General features: G+C 44.1%; 2 protein-coding genes across 2 annotated transcripts; one reads left to right on the top strand and one right to left on the bottom strand.

The window, feature by feature from the left end:
- Positions 1-15,101: 15,101 nt before the first annotated feature.
- LOC138353915 (uncharacterized) lies at positions 15,102-15,839 on the bottom strand. The gene has a single exon (XM_069307340.1). The coding sequence runs from the start codon at positions 15,837-15,839 to the stop codon at positions 15,102-15,104; it is 738 nt and encodes a 245-aa protein (XP_069163441.1).
- A 2,507-nt stretch (positions 15,840-18,346) lies between these two features.
- LOC123767007 (collagen alpha-1(X) chain-like) lies at positions 18,347-19,357 on the top strand. Its single transcript, XM_045756488.1, has one exon. It carries the CDS (start codon positions 18,347-18,349, stop codon positions 19,355-19,357), a length of 1,011 nt encoding a protein of 336 aa, XP_045612444.1.
- Positions 19,358-20,006: the final 649 nt, after the last annotated feature.

The following is a 20,006-nucleotide window of genomic DNA, read 5'->3' as shown; positions in this document are numbered from 1 at the left end:
GAACTTTAAACAAGTCTGCAGTGCGGAGGTGTAGTGCAGGGAGCGGCCGGGCACTATCAAAGCCTTTTATCGTAACAGCCAAGCTCGACTCTTGTAAATAGACAACGCAAGAAAAACAAACAATTTAGTAAGTTTTCCATGCGAGAGTAACAGTGGATTGAGGTCTCTGTTAGGCTTTTTTGTCCCACCAAGTGATTGGCTTTGCCACAACTGACGTGTTTTGTGTGGAGTCTTTTTATCGATTTGTTTGGTTCGGTGATATGACGTCATTGTTGAGTCAGGCTAATGCGACTGGACAGTATGACAGTGACGTCATATTTGATCCCGTGATATATTGTGATTGGTTGAATACATGGATCCCTCAACACGAAGTAATTGGTTGGACGGCAAATGACGTCAGTATTGATCTTTTGGTATAATATGATTGGCTCTATCCCCAGAGAGGTGGAGTCCCTGCCCACAGGCATCCAACCGTAGAGTATTTTATACCAATTCCACAATTGTACCACCGCGAACCCTCAGCTGTGGTGAAGTTAAACACTGTCAGTACCAAGAAAAAAAATTATATGGTATTCTCACACTACAATTTAATTTTGAATTCGTGCATAATACGGTTTCAATATTATTACTATTTATATGTATATTGTATTTGCAAACGTGTACACAGAAATTCCATATACATATTTATACAAAAGTGTGTCTTTATTCATTATAAGATCCTAATACAGTATTCACGACACATTAGGCTAAATTTCCCAAATAATAACTCCAGTATATCAGTGACATCATCAGTACTCAGGGCACGTGACGTCATCACTCAAGGAATGTCACGTTAGAAACAGTGCAGATGGGGGCCAGTGCAAGGCTATGTCTCTTACTTCAGCACAGAGCTATATCTCTTACTAGGCTACGTCAGCATAGGGCTATATCTCTTACTAGGCTACGTCAGCATAGGGTTATATCTCTTACTAGGCTACGTCAGCATAGGGTTATATCTCTTACTAGGCTACGTCAGCATAGGGTTATATCTCTTACTAGGCTACGTCAGCACAGGGTTATATCTCTTACTAGGCTACGTCAGCACAGGGTTATATCTCTTACTAGGCTACGTCAGCACAGGGCTATATCTCTTACTAGGCTACGTCAGCACAGGGTTATATCTCTTACTAGGCTACGTCAGCATAGGGTTATATCTCTTACTAGGCTACGTCAGCACAGGGTTATATCTCTTACTAGGCTACGTCAGCACAGGGCTATATCTCTTACTAGGCTACGTCAGCACAGGGTTATATCTCTTACTAGGCTACGTCAGCACAGGGTTATATCTCTTACTAGGCTACGTCAGCACAGGGTTATATCTCTTACTAGGCTACGTCAGCATAGGGTTATATCTCTTACTAGGCTACGTCAGCACAGGGCTATATCTTTTGCTAGGCTACATCAGCGTGCTATATAACTTGCTGGTCTACGTCAGCATAAGACAACATTCCTTACTAGGTATGGCCAGCATAGGGCCACATCTCTTGCCAGGAATGACTAGCATAGGGTCGCATCTCTTGCTAGGCGGAGCCAGCACCGGGCCACATCTCTTGCTAGGCGGAGCCAGCACCGGGCCACATCTCTTGCTAGGCGGAGCCAGCACCGGACCACATCTCTTGCTAGGCGGAGCCAGCACCGGGCCACATCTCTTGCAAGGCGGAGCCAGCACCGGGCCACATCTCTTGCAAGGCGGAGCCAGCACCGGGCCACATCTCTTGCTAGGCGGAGCCAGCACCGGGCCACATCTCGTGCTAGGCGGAGCCAGCACCGGGCCACATCTCTTGCAAGGCGGAGCCAGCACCGGGCCACATCTCTTGCTAGGCGGAGCCAGCACCGGGCCACATCTCTTGCTAGGCGGAGCCAGCACCGGCCACAACCCGATCTCTAGGAGGGAAATTTAATCTTGTTGAAGGTGGCAGGTAATTACTGGCCCTCACACCTGACTGACGCCAGGGGCACCAAATAAATGTGAATACAAGAGGGTCTGATAACTCAAACCACCTCCGCATTCTGTGCCTTGTGTTACCCTTTGTTAATACCGTATCTCGATTCCTTGCCATTTGTATACTGTGAAGACTTCAGACCTTCCTAAATGGTAACTAGGCTCATCGTGTGTGAGTGTTAGAGAGAGAGAGAGAGAGAGAGAGAGAGAGAGAGAGAGAGAGAGAGAGAGAGAGAGAGAGAGAGAGAGAGAGAGAATGTGTTAGCTCTTAAACACACTGAGATGGATGCTTATGTATTGAGAAAACTCGCTCTCTGCTTAAAGTGTTCCATCAGTCAGACTTGTCATGCTGTTTGTTAGTCATCATGTACAGTATAAACAAGACTATATATAAAACATGTGTTGGCCATGTAACGATTTAATATACACTTTCACTGTGGAATTACCTGGTTGAAACAAGTGACGTAAGTATATGAAGAACGCAGAGCGTGTTTAAAATTTTGTTTACAATAAATCTTTTATTGATTAGTAATGAAGCAGACGTCATTAAGTAATGAATTACTTTATATATATATATATATATATATATATATATATATATATATATATATATATATATATATATATATATATATAACCACGGAGGAAGAATTGAAACAGGAATTTCCTTAAGTACTTTCGTATATTAATACATCTTCAGAAGGAATGAAGATGTATTAATATACGAAAGTACTTAAGGAAATTCCTGTTTCAATTCTTCCTCCGTGGTCTGACACTGTCACATTTTTCATCACGTGTTAATTTACACACACGCATATATATATATATATATATATATATATATATATATATATATATATATATATATATATATATATATATATATATATATATATATATATATATATATATGTCGTACCTAGTAGCCAGAACGCACTTCTCAGCCTACTATGCAAGGCCCGATTTGCGTAATAAGCCAAGTTTTCCTGAATTAATATATTTTCTCTAATTTTTTTCTTATGAAATGATAAATCTACCCATTTCATTATGTATGAGGTGAATTTTTTATTATTGGAGTTAAAATTAACGTAGATATATGACCGAACCTAACCAACCCTACCTAACCTAACCTAACCTATCTTTATAGGTTAGGTTATGTTAGGTAGCCGAAAAAGTTAGGTTAGGTTAGGTTAGGTTAGGTTAGGTAGGTTAGGTAGTCGAAAAGCAATTAATTCATGAAAACTTGGCTTATTAGGCAAATTGGGCCTTGCATAGTAGGCTGAGAAGTGCGTTCTGGCTACTAGGTACGACATATATATATATATATATATATATATATATATATATATATATATATATATATATATATATATATATATATATATATTCAGCAGGACGCGAATTTAAATTTTGTTTGTTGCCAAATACAACGCGCCAACATTTTTGTGTTTGCTGGTTACACATTAACTAAATTACACAGGCCGCAGAGCTCATGGATTTTGAATTCTGAAATAACATCAACAAAATTTGGAAATTTTGGACGATGCTCATAATATTTTGCAGATATTTTCAGCACACAAAAAAATAAGGAAACTTAACTTACATTAACTAGACTTTTGAGTGATTGCTAACTTTATGGAACGGTTAATGGAATTATCTAGAAAGGCGAAGAGTTAGTTGTGACATGATAGAGGTGCACAAGTGGATGAATGGACGTAATAAGGACGGATATTAATAGGGTATTTAAAGTATCAACACATGACAGAACACGAAACAATGGGTATATATATTGGATAAGTTTAGATTTAGGAAAGACCTGGGTAAATACTGGTTCGGTAACAGGGCTGTTGATTTGTGGAACCAATTACCGCGTAACATAATAAAAGTAGAATCCCTCGATTGTTTCAAGCGTAGGTTAGACAAATATATGAATGAGATTGGATGGATATAAATAGGAGCTGCTGCGTTTGGACCAATAGCCTTCTGCAGTTACCTTCATTCTTATGTTAATATTATGATCTAATCGTTATCTGCATTAGAATCCAGAGGCGAACTTTAAAAAGCGCTAATTTTTGAAAAAAAACTTATATAAAAACTACAGAGAAAATTTGTCCCAGAATAACTGACATGTTATTTTCAGTCATATTCAATAAAACGTGTACACACACACACACACACACACACACACACACACACACACACACACACACACACACACACACACACACACACACACATACACAACAAAAGGTTAGGGGGCCTCGTAGCCTGTAAGGGGCCTCGTAGCCTGGTGGATAGCGCGCAGGACTCGTAATTCTGTGGCGCGGGTTCGATTCCCGCACGAGGCAGAAACAAATGGGCAAAGTTTCTTTCACCCTAAGTGCCCTGTTACCTAGCAGTAAATAGGTACCTGGGAGTTAGTCAGCTGTCACGGGCTGCTTCCTGGTGTGTGTGTGTGTGTGTGTGTGTGTGGTGTGAAAAAAAAAAAAGTAGTTAGTAAACAGTTGATTGACAGTTGAGAAGCGGGCCGAAAGAGCAAAGCTCAACCCCCGCAAAAACACAACTAGTAAACACACACGCGCGTTATTGATGTTATGTGTTTAATACGCCTTGCCTTCATCCTGTACTGTATCTGAGGTCTTCTTGCTCCATCTCCTATTCTTATAATCTTGCATTTGTCCGAATTAAAGTCTAGTAGCCATTTTTCAGACCATCTCTAGAGACTGTCTAGGTCATCTTCTAATGTTCTGCAGTCCTTCTCATAGCTTCGTATGTGCGTGTATCTGTGAATAATATTTTTTTTTGTACATGATGAAAAAATAGTGAAAAGAAAGTCGCACAAACAAAAGGTTAAAAATAGTTCCATTGCTCAAACATTTGCCCCAAAAATTATTCTCTGGCATAAAAGCACATCATTTGCAAACTCTGCCTAAAAGAGAAGTCAAAACACCCAAGACTCTTACAAGTGTTTTACTGCACTATTGGTAACCAAAAACTACGTCTTGTCAAATCTCGAAAAATTACGACTCTTCCTCCAAGAAAATACCAAATGGGGATTTTTAATGGGGAATCGTGGCTTGTCATTATTGCATATTAATTGATTTTCTTTATCAAGCCTTACCCCTTGTCCTTCTTGCTCTCCTATTTTCTCTTTCCTTCTCTTTCTGCGTCTGTTTATCCCTCTGTCTCTCTTTCCATTCAACTTCCGTGATGAGATTTAAACGTAAATATAAGTTATGAGAGTTTAAACACAAATGGCGATGCTTTATAGTAAAAGAAGCAGTTGTATATATTTTACTGAAAATAGAAGTTTCGATCTTGTTGGTGGTGGTCAATCTTGGGTGGTGGAAAGACCACCACAAAGATATATATATATATATATATATATATATATATATATATATATATATATATATATATATATAAATATATATATATATATATATATATATATATATATATATATATATATATATATATATATATATATATTTCATTGAATATGACCGCATATTCTGTATTTATTATTTTCTGGTTTAGGGCTTCTATCCCTCTAACTATTTTCTTAGCATCAGGGCTTAATTGAAATAGGAGTTCTCCAAAACTCATTTTCGTACTTTTAAGGTGAAGAAAAGAAGTGATTTACTATAGAGTGTATTACACTTATTTGTATAATTTGCACATTTATTTATATAATTGTGCAAATTATATAAATAAGTGTAATACACTCTATAGTAAATCACTTTTTTTCTTCACCTTAAAAGTACGAAAATGAGTTTTGGAGAACTCCTATTTCAATTAAGCCCTGATGCTAAGAAAATAGTTAGAGGGATAGAAGCCCTAAACCAGAAAATAATAAATACAGAATATGCGGTCATATTCAATGAAACATGTTTGAAAGAAAACCTGCTGCCAGTATACACCTATATATATATATATATATATATATATATATATATATATATATATATATATATATATATATATATATATATATATATATATATATATATATATACACACACACACACACAAAGGACAGGACAAGAAGCGCACCCAAAATATATGAATATATAAAAGTATCAAGCCTGATGAAGGTATTGTGCAGGAAAGCAATTAACGGGTTTACGTCGATAGGCTTAACATATTTTAGCGTGGCAATGTTGAAAACAATCTGAATTATGACATCTATTGGAAAATTTGCTAGCGATCGCTATTCTTTTAATTACGAGTACTTGGGGATTTGGCAACACCGCACAACTGGGGTAAGAAGAACAGATGATTATAAACAACAGTTATACGGGATGAACATTCAGACAGATTATTAAACAAGAAGAAAATCAAGAACAAGTGACGTAATACACAATGAAATCACAATCACGTCTGTTGTGACCCAGGACGAAGGTTCCATCCCACCGTCCTACTCGAGGACCGGGCCGCGGGGACGCTAAGCCCCGAAATCATCTCAAGATAACCTCAAGAAGATATTCCAAAGATTTTGTCATGTTTTTGTAATTGCCGAAGTCGGTGAGAGGAACTCGTCGTGTCTTGTAGGGAGCTGCCTCCCTAGGTCACGCTACTCACTTTCCCTGGGATGCAACCCACAACAGTTGCCTAATTCCTGGGGACCTATTTACTGCTAGGTGGACAGAAGCATCATGTCAAAGGAAATGTGCCCAAACATTTCTGTCTAGCTTGGGAATCGAACCCGGGATTTTTGGTTGTGATTCAAGAACGTAGACCACTGTATTACAGGGTCTGATACAGTACATGGATATTAATATAATAAACAAAATCTTTGGAGTAGGCCTCTGGCCGTAATTAGCTTGCTTCACCAGACTGTGATGGGAAGGTTGTGGTCCAAGTCATCGATGTGGCCGACTTAGCACTAACATATAATGTATCTCTTCCACCGAGATTGTATCTTGATTGAAAGATACTCAGCCTCTGCCTGCTCCTCTTCCTCATCCTTAGTCTCCTCTCCTAATTTTTCTCTTCCTTCTTTTTGATACACACCCCCAGGAAGCAGCCCGTAGCAGCTGTCTAACTCCCAGGTACTTATTTACTGCTAGGTAACAGGGACATCAGGCTGCTAGGTAATGGGACATCATTAAACTCTGCCCATTAGCCTCCACCGGGATCGAACACGGAACCTCAGGACTACGAAAGAAGAGCTGCCTCGTATAGGCCAGTAGGCCTTCTGCAGTTACCTTGATTGATTGATAAAGATTAAGCCACCCAAAAGGTGGCACGGGCATGAATAGCCCGTAAGTGGTGGTCCTTTTGAGTCATTACCAGTATCAAGAGCTGATACTGGAGATCTGTGGAGGGGCGACTGCACCCTGCGTGACGGGAGATGTCTCCTGTCAACAGTTACCTTTATTCTTATGTTCTTATATACTGGCTTCCTAACCGCCAACACAATAAATGATATATTTATTGGATCCGTCTCAGCCGGCCATCTCCGTAATGCCAGCTCTCAGCTCAGCCCAGCGTCTCAGTGACCGGCAACACAGCGCCCTTCCCAGCACCTCGCACCAGCACCAGGAATGCTGTAACACGGTATAATTTCCGTCTCAATTTCCTTCTTTGGTGATCTGTTGCTCGAATCCACACAATTTCCGTTGTAATCTCGGACGATTTTGACTCTTAGTTTGTGCCTCCTCCACATGACTTAGCGCTCGTCCCCTTCAGCAGCTTTGGTTAATGTATTACTGTATCTGGAGGGGGGGGGGTGCTGCCCCCCGGGGTGTTGTATTACTGTATCGGGGGGGGGGGGGGTGCTGCCCCCCCCGGGGTGTTGTATTACTGTATCTGGGGTGGTGATGGTGCTGTCCCTTCAGTATCCCAGTCCATTCCCCTGTAAAGTTGAGTGAGGCTCATATATATATATATATATATATATATATATATATATATATATATATATATATATATATATATATATATATATATATATATATATATATATATATATATGCCTATACTTGCATAAACCACAAGTGAAGATAAACAATCTTTGGACAACACCCACCAGTGGGACTCGAACCCAGAAAGCACAACTACCTTCCAGTAGCTGGCATAACTAGTATGCTTTAACCCACTACGCCATCAGACCTTACAAAAGAAGTAGATAGTTCGAGATATATATCTCAAACATCTCTACCTCCCGAAGGCACCAGATGAGTGAGGGGTCAGTCTGCATTTTTCGTCAAGCCACTGTCAATGTGAGAGAACTCGTGTCCAGCTTATAAGCCTATACTTGCATAAACCACAAGTGAAGATAAACAATCTTTGGACAACACCCACCAGTGGGACTCGAACCCAGAAAGCACAACTACCTTCCAGTAGCTGGCATAACTAGTATGCTTTAACCCACTACGCCATCAGACCTTACAAAAGAAGTAGATAGTTCGAGATATATATCTCAAACATCTCTACCTCCCGAAGGCACCAGATGAGTGAGGGGTCAGTCTGCATTTTTCGTCAAGCCACTGTCAATGTGAGAGAACTCGTGTCCAGCTTATAAGCCTATACTTGCATAAACCACAAGTGAAGATAAACAATCTTTGGACAACACCCACCAGTGGGACTCGAACCCAGAAAGCACAACTACCTTCCAGTAGCTGGCATAACTAGTATGCTTTAACCCACTACGCCATCAGACCTTACAAAAGAAGTAGATAGTTCGAGATATATATCTCAAACATCTCTACCTCCCGAAGGCACCAGATGAGTGAGGGGTCAGTCTGCATTTTTCGTCAAGCCACTGTCAATGTGAGAGAACTCGTGTCCAGCTTATAAGCCTATACTTGCATAAACCACAAGTGAAGATAAACAATCTTTGGACAACACCCACCAGTGGGACTCGAACCCAGAAAGCACAACTACCTTCCAGTAGCTGGCATAACTAGTATGCTTTAACCCACTACGCCATCAGACCTTACAAAAGAAGTAGATAGTTCGAGATATATATCTCAAACATCTCTACCTCCCGAAGGGACCAGATGAGTGAGGGGTCAGTCTGCATTTTTCGTCAAGCCACTGTCAATGTGAGAGAACTCGTGTCCAGCTTATAAGCATATACTTGCATAAACCACAAGTGAAGATAAACAATCTTTGGACAACACCCACCAGTGGGACTCGAACCCAGAAAGCACAACTACCTTCCAGTAGCTGGCATAACTAGTATGCTTTAACCCACTACGCCATCAGACCTTACAAAAGAAGTAGATAGTTCGAGATATATATCTCAAACATCTCTACCTCCCGAAGGCACCAGATGAGTGAGGGGTCAGTCTGCATTTTTCGTCAAGCCACTGTCAATGTGAGAGAACTCGTGTCCAGCTTATAAGCCTATACTTGCATAAACCACAAGTGAAGATAAACAATCTTTGGACAACACCCACCAGTGGGACTCGAACCCAGAAAGCACAACTACCTTCCAGTAGCTGGCATAACTAGTATGCTTTAACCCACTACGCCATCAGACCTTACAAAAGAAGTAGATAGTTCGAGATATATATCTCAAACATCTCTACCTCCCGAAGGCACCAGATGAGTGAGGGGTCAGTCTGCATTTTTCGTCAAGCCACTGTCAATGTGAGAGAACTCGTGTCCAGCTTATAAGCCTATACTTGCATAAACCACAAGTGAAGATAAACAATCTTTGGACAACACCCACCAGTGGGACTCGAACCCAGAAAGCACAACTACCTTCCAGTAGCTGGCATAACTAGTATGCTTTAACCCACTACGCCATCAGACCTTACAAAAGAAGTAGATAGTTCGAGATATATATCTCAAACATCTCTACCTCCCGAAGGCACCAGATGAGTGAGGGGTCAGTCTGCATTTTTCGTCAAGCCACTGTCAATGTGAGAGAACTCGTGTCCAGCTTATAAGCCTATACTTGCATAAACCACAAGTGAAGATAAACAATCTTTGGACAACACCCACCAGTGGGACTCGAACCCAGAAAGCACAACTACCTTCCAGTAGCTGGCATAACTAGTATGCTTTAACCCACTACGCCATCAGACCTTACAAAAGAAGTAGATAGTTCGAGATATATATCTCAAACATCTCTACCTCCCGAAGGCACCAGATGAGTGAGGGGTCAGTCTGCATTTTTCGTCAAGCCACTGTCAATGTGAGAGAACTCGTGTCCAGCTTATAAGCCTATACTTGCATAAACCACAAGTGAAGATAAACAATCTTTGGACAACACCCACCAGTGGGACTCGAACCCAGAAAGCACAACTACCTTCCAGTAGCTGGCATAACTAGTATGCTTTAACCCACTACGCCATCAGACCTTACAAAAGAAGTAGATAGTTCGAGATATATATCTCAAACATCTCTACCTCCCGAAAGCACCAGATGAGTGAGGGGTCAGTCTGCATTTTTCGTCAAGCCACTGTCAATGTGAGAGAACTCGTGTCCAGCTTATAAGCCTATACTTGCATAAACCACAAGTGAAGATAAACAATCTTTGGACAACACCCACCAGTGGGACTCTTCACTTGTTTATCTTCACTTGTGGTTTATGCAAGTATAGGCTTATAAGCTGGACACGAGTTCTCTCACATTGACAGTGGCTTGACGAAAAATGCAGACTGACCCCTCACTCATCTGGTGCCTTCGGGAGGTAGAGATGTTTGAGATATATATCTCGAACTATCTACTTCTTTTGTAAGGTCTGATGGCGTAGTGGGTTAAAGCATACTAGTTATGCCAGCTACTGGAAGGTAGTTGTGCTTTCTGGGTTCGAGTCCCACTGGTGGGTGTTGTCCAAAGATTGTTTATCTTCACTTGTGGTTTATGCAAGTATAGGCTTATAAGCTGGACACGAGTTCTCTCACATTGACAGTGGCTTGACGAAAAATGCAGACTGACCCCTCACTCATCTGGTGCTTTCGGGAGGTAGAGATGTTTGAGATATATATCTCGAACTATCTACTTCTTTTGTAAGGTCTGATGGCGTAGTGGGTTAAAGCATACTAGTTATGCCAGCTACTGGAAGGTAGTTGTGCTTTCTGGGTTCGAGTCCCACTGGTGGGTGTTGTCCAAAGATTGTTTATCTTCACTTGTGGTTTATGCAAGTATAGGCTTATAAGCTGGACACGAGTTCTCTCACATTGACAGTGGCTTGACGAAAAATGCAGACTGACCCCTCACTCATCTGGTGCCTTCGGGAGGTAGAGATGTTTGAGATATATATCTCGAACTATCTACTTCTTTTGTAAGGTCTGATGGCGTAGTGGGTTAAAGCATACTAGTTATGCCAGCTACTGGAAGGTAGTTGTGCTTTCTGGGTTCGAGTCCCACTGGTGGGTGTTGTCCAAAGATTGTTTATCTTCACTTGTGGTTTATGCAAGTATAGGCTTATAAGCTGGACACGAGTTCTCTCACATTGACAGTGGCTTGACGAAAAATGCAGACTGACCCCTCACTCATCTGGTGCCTTCGGGAGGTAGAGATGTTTGAGATATATATCTCGAACTATCTACTTCTTTTGTAAGGTCTGATGGCGTAGTGGGTTAAAGCATACTAGTTATGCCAGCTACTGGAAGGTAGTTGTGCTTTCTGGGTTCGAGTCCCACTGGTGGGTGTTGTCCAAAGATTGTTTATCTTCACTTGTGGTTTATGCAAGTATAGGCTTATAAGCTGGACACGAGTTCTCTCACATTGACAGTGGCTTGACGAAAAATGCAGACTGACCCCTCACTCATCTGGTGCCTTCGGGAGGTAGAGATGTTTGAGATATATATCTCGAACTATCTACTTCTTTTGTAAGGTCTGATGGCGTAGTGGGTTAAAGCATACTAGTTATGCCAGCTACTGGAAGGTAGTTGTGCTTTCTGGGTTCGAGTCCCACTGGTGGGTGTTGTCCAAAGATTGTTTATCTTCACTTGTGGTTTATGCAAGTATAGGCTTATAAGCTGGACACGAGTTCTCTCACATTGACAGTGGCTTGACGAAAAATGCAGACTGACCCCTCACTCATCTGGTGCCTTCGGGAGGTAGAGATGTTTGAGATATATATCTCGAACTATCTACTTCTTTTGTAAGGTCTGATGGCGTAGTGGGTTAAAGCATACTAGTTATGCCAGCTACTGGAAGGTAGTTGTGCTTTCTGGGTTCGAGTCCCACTGGTGGGTGTTGTCCAAAGATTATATATATATATATATATATATATATATATATATATATATATATATATATGTCGTACCTAGTAGCCAGAACGCACTTCTCAGCCTACTATGCAAGGCCCGATTTGCCTAATAAGCCAAGTTTTCATGAATTAATTGTTTTTCGACTACCTAACCTACCTAACCAAACCTAACCTAACTTTTTCGGCTACCTAAACTAACCTAACCTATAAAGATAGGTTAGGTTAGGTTAGGTAGGGTTGGTTAGGTTCGGTCACATATCTACATTAATTTTAACTCCAATAAAAAAAAATTGACCTCATACATAATGAAATGGGTAGCTTTATCATTTCATAAGAAAAAAAATAGAGAAAATATATTAATTCAGGAAAACTTGGCTTATTAGGCAAATCGGGCCTTGCATAGTAGGCTGAGAAGTGCGTTCTGGCTACTAGGTACGACATATATATATATATATATATATATATATATATATATATATATATATATATATATATATATATATATATATATATATATGAGACTGAATTATAACACTGAACAACACTGTCAAGCCTGTCCGAAGACGCTGTTCAATACATTGTAATTAACATATAAAAACAAAATTTTTGTATTGTGATAAAGCTGTATAGAGTTCTGATAAATACTTTATAATTATATTTCCGTGCTGTCCTTTTTAATTAGAGATGAATTAATTAAAATGTTTTTGGTCCTTCAAAGTGCCATCATAAAAGAAGTGTTTGTCCAGGGGTCGGCGGCGAAAATGTATAGATTTTGACATTTGCGATCACATCAGAAAATTAATTACATATTACTAATGCAAATTTTCACCCATGTTTTTAGTAGGTAAAAAACTTCGACTTATTTGATTTCAACACTCCTTTGAATCGCTTTTAATGAAACGTTTTATACGAAATGAAAATCGGGCATTTTTGTAGTTGACTCGACGGTGAGAATAACTTGGTCATAAACTAATGAACAACTTCATGTTCAGGATAACATTGTTAAATAAATATCGTAAAGGTAAAGTGGTGCGTTGTCTAAGACATCTCCAGCAGCCATCCGTTGTTTGAGAGTCCGCCAGCAGCCACCGTTGTTTGAGAGACCGCCAGCAACCACCGTTGTTTGAGAGACCGCCAGCAACCACCGTTGTTTGAGAGACCGCCAGCAGCCATCCGTTGTCTAAGACATCTCCAGCAGCCATCCGTTGTTTGAGAGACCGCCAGCAGCCATCCGTTGTTTGAGAGACCGCCAGCAGCCATCCGTTGTTTGAGAGACCGCCAGCAGCCATCCGTTGTTTGAGAGACCGCCAGCAGCCATCCGTTGTTTGAGAGACCGCCAGCAGCCATCCGTTGTTTGAGAGTCCGCCAGCAGCCATCCGTTGTTTGAGAGTCCGCCAGCAGCCATCCGTTGTTTGACCAACGGTCCGTTGTCGTCATCACCAAGGATTTCTAAGCATTTGAAAAGATCAAGTGACACGCTCGAAAGATATCTTGACAGCGGGAAGTGGTGCACTGTCGACACCTTTAAGGATTTCGGCGAAAATTCAAAGATCTGTTGACAAATGAAACAATCTTATGAAGCTTTCAAGAAGTTGCGGACAGTTGGTAAGGTGTTATGAGCTCTGAAAGATACTTTTGTCAATTGGCAGGATTCTCTTAGGTTCGAAATTTTTTTACGAATGGAAAGAAATACAATTTTAAAAGGATTTGTTTACAAAAATCAATGAAGAATTTGTTAGTGGCTAGAATAATATATACACTAATGAAAAATCCTAGGATTAACTAAATATCTTTTGACGACAGGTGTTTAAATAGTAAAGAAAGAAATTGTGCAATTATTTTTAATTTTTCTTCATGGTTAAACACTATAACCTTTTCCGCTAAGTTTTATTTTTTTTTAATATCACAACAAATTGCACAAGGTGTATTGAGGAATCGAACTTGGGACGCTACAGCCACAAGTCAACCTGGTGGATCACTGACTAGCTTTTAACGCCAAGGTGCCCGGGTTCGAGCCCGCAGTTCTCTGGTATATTCTCAGGCTTAATGCACGTTAAAGGTGCAGCCTTAAACACTGAAACAGAATACAAATGTCCCTACTATCGAACATTAACTTTCGTTAATGAAACGTTCGAAACGAGCGAACATTAACCTGTTCGTTTATTTCAAAAGTTGTCATATACTTAACGAACTGCCCCTCACGCTTCAGAGTACACAACAGTTTCGTTAGTCAAGCCATCTTAACAAACTTATAACAATATAACAAAGTCTAAAAGCAACAACCTGCGACGACCTGCGACGACCTGCGGCGACCTGTGGCGACCTGCGACGACCTGCGGCGACCTGCGGCGACCTGTGGCGACCTGCGGCGACCTGCGACGACCTGCGACGACCTGTGGCGACCTGCGACGACCTGCGGCGACCTGCGGCGACCTGCGACGACCTGTGGCGACCTGCGGCGACCTGTGGCGACCTGCGACGACCTGCGGCGACCTGCGGCGACCTGTGGCGACCTGCGGCGACCTGCGGCGACCTGCGACGACCTGCGGCGACCTGCGGCGACCTGTGGCGACCTGCGACGACCTGCGACGACCTGCGGCGACCTACGGCGACCTGCGACGACCTGTGGCGACCTGCGGCGACCTGTGGCGACCTGCGACGACCTGCGACGACCTGCGGCGACCTGTGGCGACCTGCGACGACCTGCGACGACCTGCGGCGACCTACGGCGACCTACGGCGACCTGCGACGACCTGTGGCGACCTGCGGCGACCTGCGACGACCTGCGGCGACCTGCGGTGACCTGCGGCGACCTGTGGCGACCTGCGACGACCTGCGACGACCTGCGGCGACCTACGGCGACCTGCGGTGACCTGCGACGACCTGCGACGACCTGCGGCGACCTACGGCGACCTGCGGCGACCTGCGACGACCTGCGGCGACCTACGGCGACCTGCGGCGACCTCTCTTATTATGGCTGTGATCTTGTAGAAAGACCCGCTGTCTTATGACCAGGACCTTGTTGAATGTTATCATTATTGTGACCAGGACCTTGTTGAATGTTATCATTAGTGTGACCAGGACCTTGTTGAATGTTATCATTAGTGTGACCAGGACCATGTTGAATGTTATCATTAGTGTGACCAGGACCTTGTTGAATGTTATCATTAGTGTGACCAGGACCTTGTTGAATGTTATCATTAGTGTGACCAGGACCTTGTTGAATGTTATCATTAGTGTGACCAAGACCATGTTGAATGTTATCATTAGTGTGACCAGGACCTTGTTGAATGTTATCATTATTGTGACCAGGACCTTGTTGAATGTTATCATTATTGTGACCAGGACCTTGTTGAATGTTATCATTATTGTGACCAGGACCTTGTTGAATGTTATCATTATTGTGACCAGGACCTTGTTGAATGTTATCATTATTGTGACCAGGACCTTGTTGAATGTTATCATTAGTGTGACCAGGACCTTGTTGAATGTTATCATTATTGTGACCAGGACCTTGTTGAATGTTATCATTAGTGTGACCAGGACCTTGTTGAATGTTATCATTAGTGTGACCAGGACCTTGTTGAATGTTATCATTAGTGTGACCAGGACCTTGTTGAATGTTATCATTAGTGTGACCAGGACCTTGTTGAATGTTATCATTAGTGTGACCAAGACCATGTTGAATGTTATCATTAGTGTGACCAGGACCTTGTTGAATGTTATCATTAGTGTGACCAGGACCTTGTTGAATGTTATCTCAGCCTTCACCCGCCACCCCAACCCTCCACTCCCTGACTAATCATTCAGCTGTGCCAGCTACAAGTCTCATATCACAATTTTGTTTTCTCGATACTAAGCAGTTTTTCAGCTTTTTATAAAATTACATGAAAGAGAGAGAGAGAGAGAGAGAGAGAGAGAGAGAGAGAGAGAGAGAGAGAGAGAGAGAGAGAGAGAGAGAGAGAGAGAGAGAGAGAGAGAGAGAGAAAGAGAGAGAGAGAGAGAGAGAGAGAGAGAGAGAGAGAGAGAGAGAGAGAGAGAGAGAGAGAGAGAGAGAGAGAGAGAGAGAGAGAGAGAGAGAGAGAGAGAAGAGTTTTCGCTCTTAAGAAAGGTTGGAGATGGAGATGTTATCCATCTCGATGGACACACTGTATGTCAGGATGGATGAATGATCAAGTGATGGTCGACCACAACAACCAGGCCCCGGGGTCCATTACCCTCAGGACCTTCCTGGGCCGAGCCTCTCCCCGCGTGTGGGGGGACTCGTCTATATTTCAGAATTTGCATAGGAAATTCAGAGTGAGTGGGCGGAGGGGGGTTGTAAGTGAATTGCTTTGTTAGATATACGGTTTAATTTAGACGGGGTTCAGCAGTATCGTGGACGATACTCCCGAACTCGGTTAATTTCATATAAATTATTTTTTGTATCGGCATTTATTATCCCGAGACTTGGCAGGAAATTCGATAGTTTCCATCGTTTACTAATTCAGTTTGTAACTGCTCGCGAGGGAGCGAGCGCCGATCATCGGGGAGAAAAACACTGGGAATACTTTCTCTTCACAATTTCAGTCCCGTATCAATAATTGGTTCCTCAGTGACAGTTGGATTTAAGCTGTCTTGTTACCCCGCTGAAATATGCGAATATTCGCGACAAGTTGGTCGATTATCTGACGGTAATGGTTGGGAGGAATTACTATGGGACCTCGCGCTGTGGGTTCCTGCTCACGTGCGCTCTGCGTCCCTGCTCACGCGCGCTGTGGGTTCCTGCTCACGTGCGCTCTGCGTCCCTGCTCACGTGTGCTGTGCGTTCCTGCTCACGTGCACTGTGCGTCCCTGCTCACGTGCACTGTGCGTCCCTGCTCACGTGTGCTGTGCGTTCCTGCTCACGTGCACTGTGCGTCCCTGCTCACGTGCACTGTGCGTCCCTGCTCACGCGCGCTGTGCGTCCCTGCTCACGTGCGCTGTGCGTCCCTGCTCACGTGCGCTCTGCGTCCCTGCTCACGTGTGCTCTGCGTCCCTGCTCACGTGTGCTGTGCGTTCCTGCTCACGTGCACTGTGCGTCCCTGCTCACGTGTGCTGTGCGTTCCTGCTCACGTGCACTGTGCGTCCGTGCTCACGTGTGCTGTGCGTTCCTGCTCACGTGCACTGTGCGTCCCTGCTCACGTGTGATGTGCGTTCCTGCTCACGTGCACTGTGCGTCCCTGCTCACGTGTGCTGTGCGTTCCTGCTCACGTGCACTGTGTGATGTTTTCACCATGTCCCATGCTGGTGGTGCTGTTGTTGTGGTGGTGATGCTGTTGGTGGTGCTAGTGATGGTGGCAGTGGTAGTGGTGGTGCTTCGGATGGTGGCGCTATTGTATATCAGATTTACTGCTATACTCTTCAATCCTTCTCTAAACAGTATAACCTTGTGTTGGTAACGTTGCCTGATGGCCTGTAGAATGGTGTTGGGAATGATGTATACAAAGTGGTGTGGCAGCCAGCACCTTCGCTCCTCCAGCTGTACACTCCAACATGAGAGGGAACCCACACGCGTCTGATCAACCTTCCCTCATTGGTTACCATCTTTACAACTCTCTTCATGTCAGCGACTATCAACCTTTCTGTCTGTACTTTTCTCAACCATTGTAGGACGACTCTTGAGTTAGTGCAGATCAAATTCAAATTAAAAAATTCAAATGTTTATTCAGGTAAAGTACATACATACAAGAGGTTATACAAAAATTGATAGATTTATAGATTGAGCTAGTATATACAATGCTCACTGCGTCTCTAGTGCTCCAGTCTACGTCACTTAAGGAAAGTGAATAACAAAATTGCCAAGAACAAGAAGAAGAATGATAAATAATAGTAAAAGTAAATGGAGAAACGAAGAAGTAAAAGGCGAGGGAAGAAGCAGTAGAAATAGACGAATGAAAAGATAAGTAAAATATGAACACAACAAGTGACGAACAAGGAGCTAAATTTTTCACAGAAAAAAATTAAAAAATAAAATATTGGATAATAAATATATTATACTGGTGAGTTTCGTCGTGCAGGATAGTCGGAGAAGTAACAGTTTGGTTGTTCACGGCAAGTTAACACAGATGTGGACACAAAGTGAAATGTAATACACTTTCCAATTACTGGAGGCAGGAGAGGTAAGGCCTTTCTCACGGGCCCTGAATAGTGGCGGCTACCCTGGCCATATGGGTCTTCCTTGGCCAGGCGGGTCTTCCCTGGCCAGGCGGGTCTTCCCTGGCCAGGCGGGTCTTCCTCGGCCAAGACGGGCGGCTACCCTGGCCAGGCGGGTCTTCCTCGGCCAAGACGGGCGGCTACCCTGGCCAGGCGGGTCTTCCCAGGCCAAGACGGGCGGCTACCCTGGCCAGGCGGGTCTTCCTCGGCCAAGACGGGCGGCTACCCTGGCCAGGCGGGTCTTCCTCGGCCAAGACGGGCGGCTACCCTGGCCAGGCGGGTCTTCCCAGGCCAAGACGGGCGGCTACCCTGGCCAGGCGGGTCTTCCTCGGCCAAGACGGGCGGCTACCCTGGCCAGGCGGGTCTTCCTCGGCCAAGACGGGCGGCTACCCTGGCCAGGCGGGTCTTCCTCGGCCAAGACGGGCGGCTACCCTGGCCAGGCGGGTCTTCCTCGGCCAAGACGGGCGGCTACCCTGGCCAGGCGGGTCTTCCCAGGCCAAGACGGGCGGCTACCCTGGCCAGGCGGGTCTTCCTCGGCCAAGACGGGCGGCTACCCTGGCCAGGCGGGTCTTCCTCGGCCAAGACGGGCGGCTACCCTGGCCAGGCGGGTCTTCCTCGGCCAAGACGGGCGGCTACCCTGGCCAGGCGGGTCTTCCTCGGCCAAGACGGGCGGCTACCCTGGCCAGGCGGGTCTTCCCAGGCCAAGACGGGCGGCTACCCTGGCCAGGCGGGTCTTCCTCGGCCAAGACGGGCGGCTACCCTGGCCAGGCGGGTCTTCCTCGGCCAAGACGGGCGGCTACCCTGGCCAGGCGGGTCTTCCTCGGCCAAGACGGGCGGCTACCCTGGCCAGGCGGGTCTTCCTCGGCCAAGACGGGCGGCTACCCTGGCAAGGCGGGTCTTCCCAGGCCAAGACGGGCGGCTACCCTGGCCAGGCGGGTCTTCCCTGGCCAAGACGGCGGCTTCCCTGGCCAGGCGGGTCTTCCTCGGCCAAGACGGGCGGCTACCCTGACAAGGCTACTTATTAAGACTACACAGGCAAGACTTCCAAGACTTAGAAGAAGTGAGTATGGGCTACAACACGAATCAACACTCACCAACATGTACACAAAGACACACAGTACACACATGTACACAAAGACAGGCCTCGTAGCCTGGTGGATAGCGCGCAGGACTTGTAATTCTGTGGCGCGGGTTCGATTCCCGCACGAGGCAGAAACAAATGGGCAAAGTTTCTTTCACCCTAAGTGCCCCTGTTACCTAGCAGTAAATAGGTACCTGGGAGTTAGTCAGCTGTCACGGGCTGCTTCCTGGGGTGTGTGTGTGTGGTGTGGAGAAAAAAAAAAACAAAAAAAAACAAGTAGTTAGTAAACAGTTGATTGACAGTTGAGAGGCGGGCCGAAAGGGCAAAGCTCAACCCCCGTAAAAACACAACTAGTAAACACACACACACACACGCAAACACAAAGGTGTTACTGTTGTGACACATTTTGATAATAGTCTGGGGTTTTTAAGTGGAGGAAATACTGCACGCCTTAAACCATGTTCAGTACTCGTGCAAAAAATGTCCCATGAGTATGAAACCATAACATAATAAACCCATAGATACATGTTCCATACGTCTCGAACTATGTCCCATGTCTGGAACATGTCCCATACGTCTCGAACTATGTCCCA

This window comes from Procambarus clarkii, chromosome 60 (genome assembly GCF_040958095.1).
Source record: "Procambarus clarkii isolate CNS0578487 chromosome 60, FALCON_Pclarkii_2.0, whole genome shotgun sequence".
Classification (NCBI taxonomy): Eukaryota; Metazoa; Arthropoda; class Malacostraca; order Decapoda; family Cambaridae; genus Procambarus; species Procambarus clarkii.
Note: the sequence above shows the minus strand (reverse complement) of the source record. Positions and strands in the feature narration are given on the sequence as shown.

Excerpts from the sequence above, each read along its gene's own strand:
- LOC138353915 (XM_069307340.1), bottom strand. The coding sequence starts at position 15,839 with ATGGTCTTGGTCACACTAATGATAACATTCAACAAGGTCCTGGTCACA.
- LOC123767007 (XM_045756488.1), top strand. The coding sequence starts at position 18,347 with ATGGGTCTTCCTTGGCCAGGCGGGTCTTCCCTGGCCAGGCGGGTCTTC.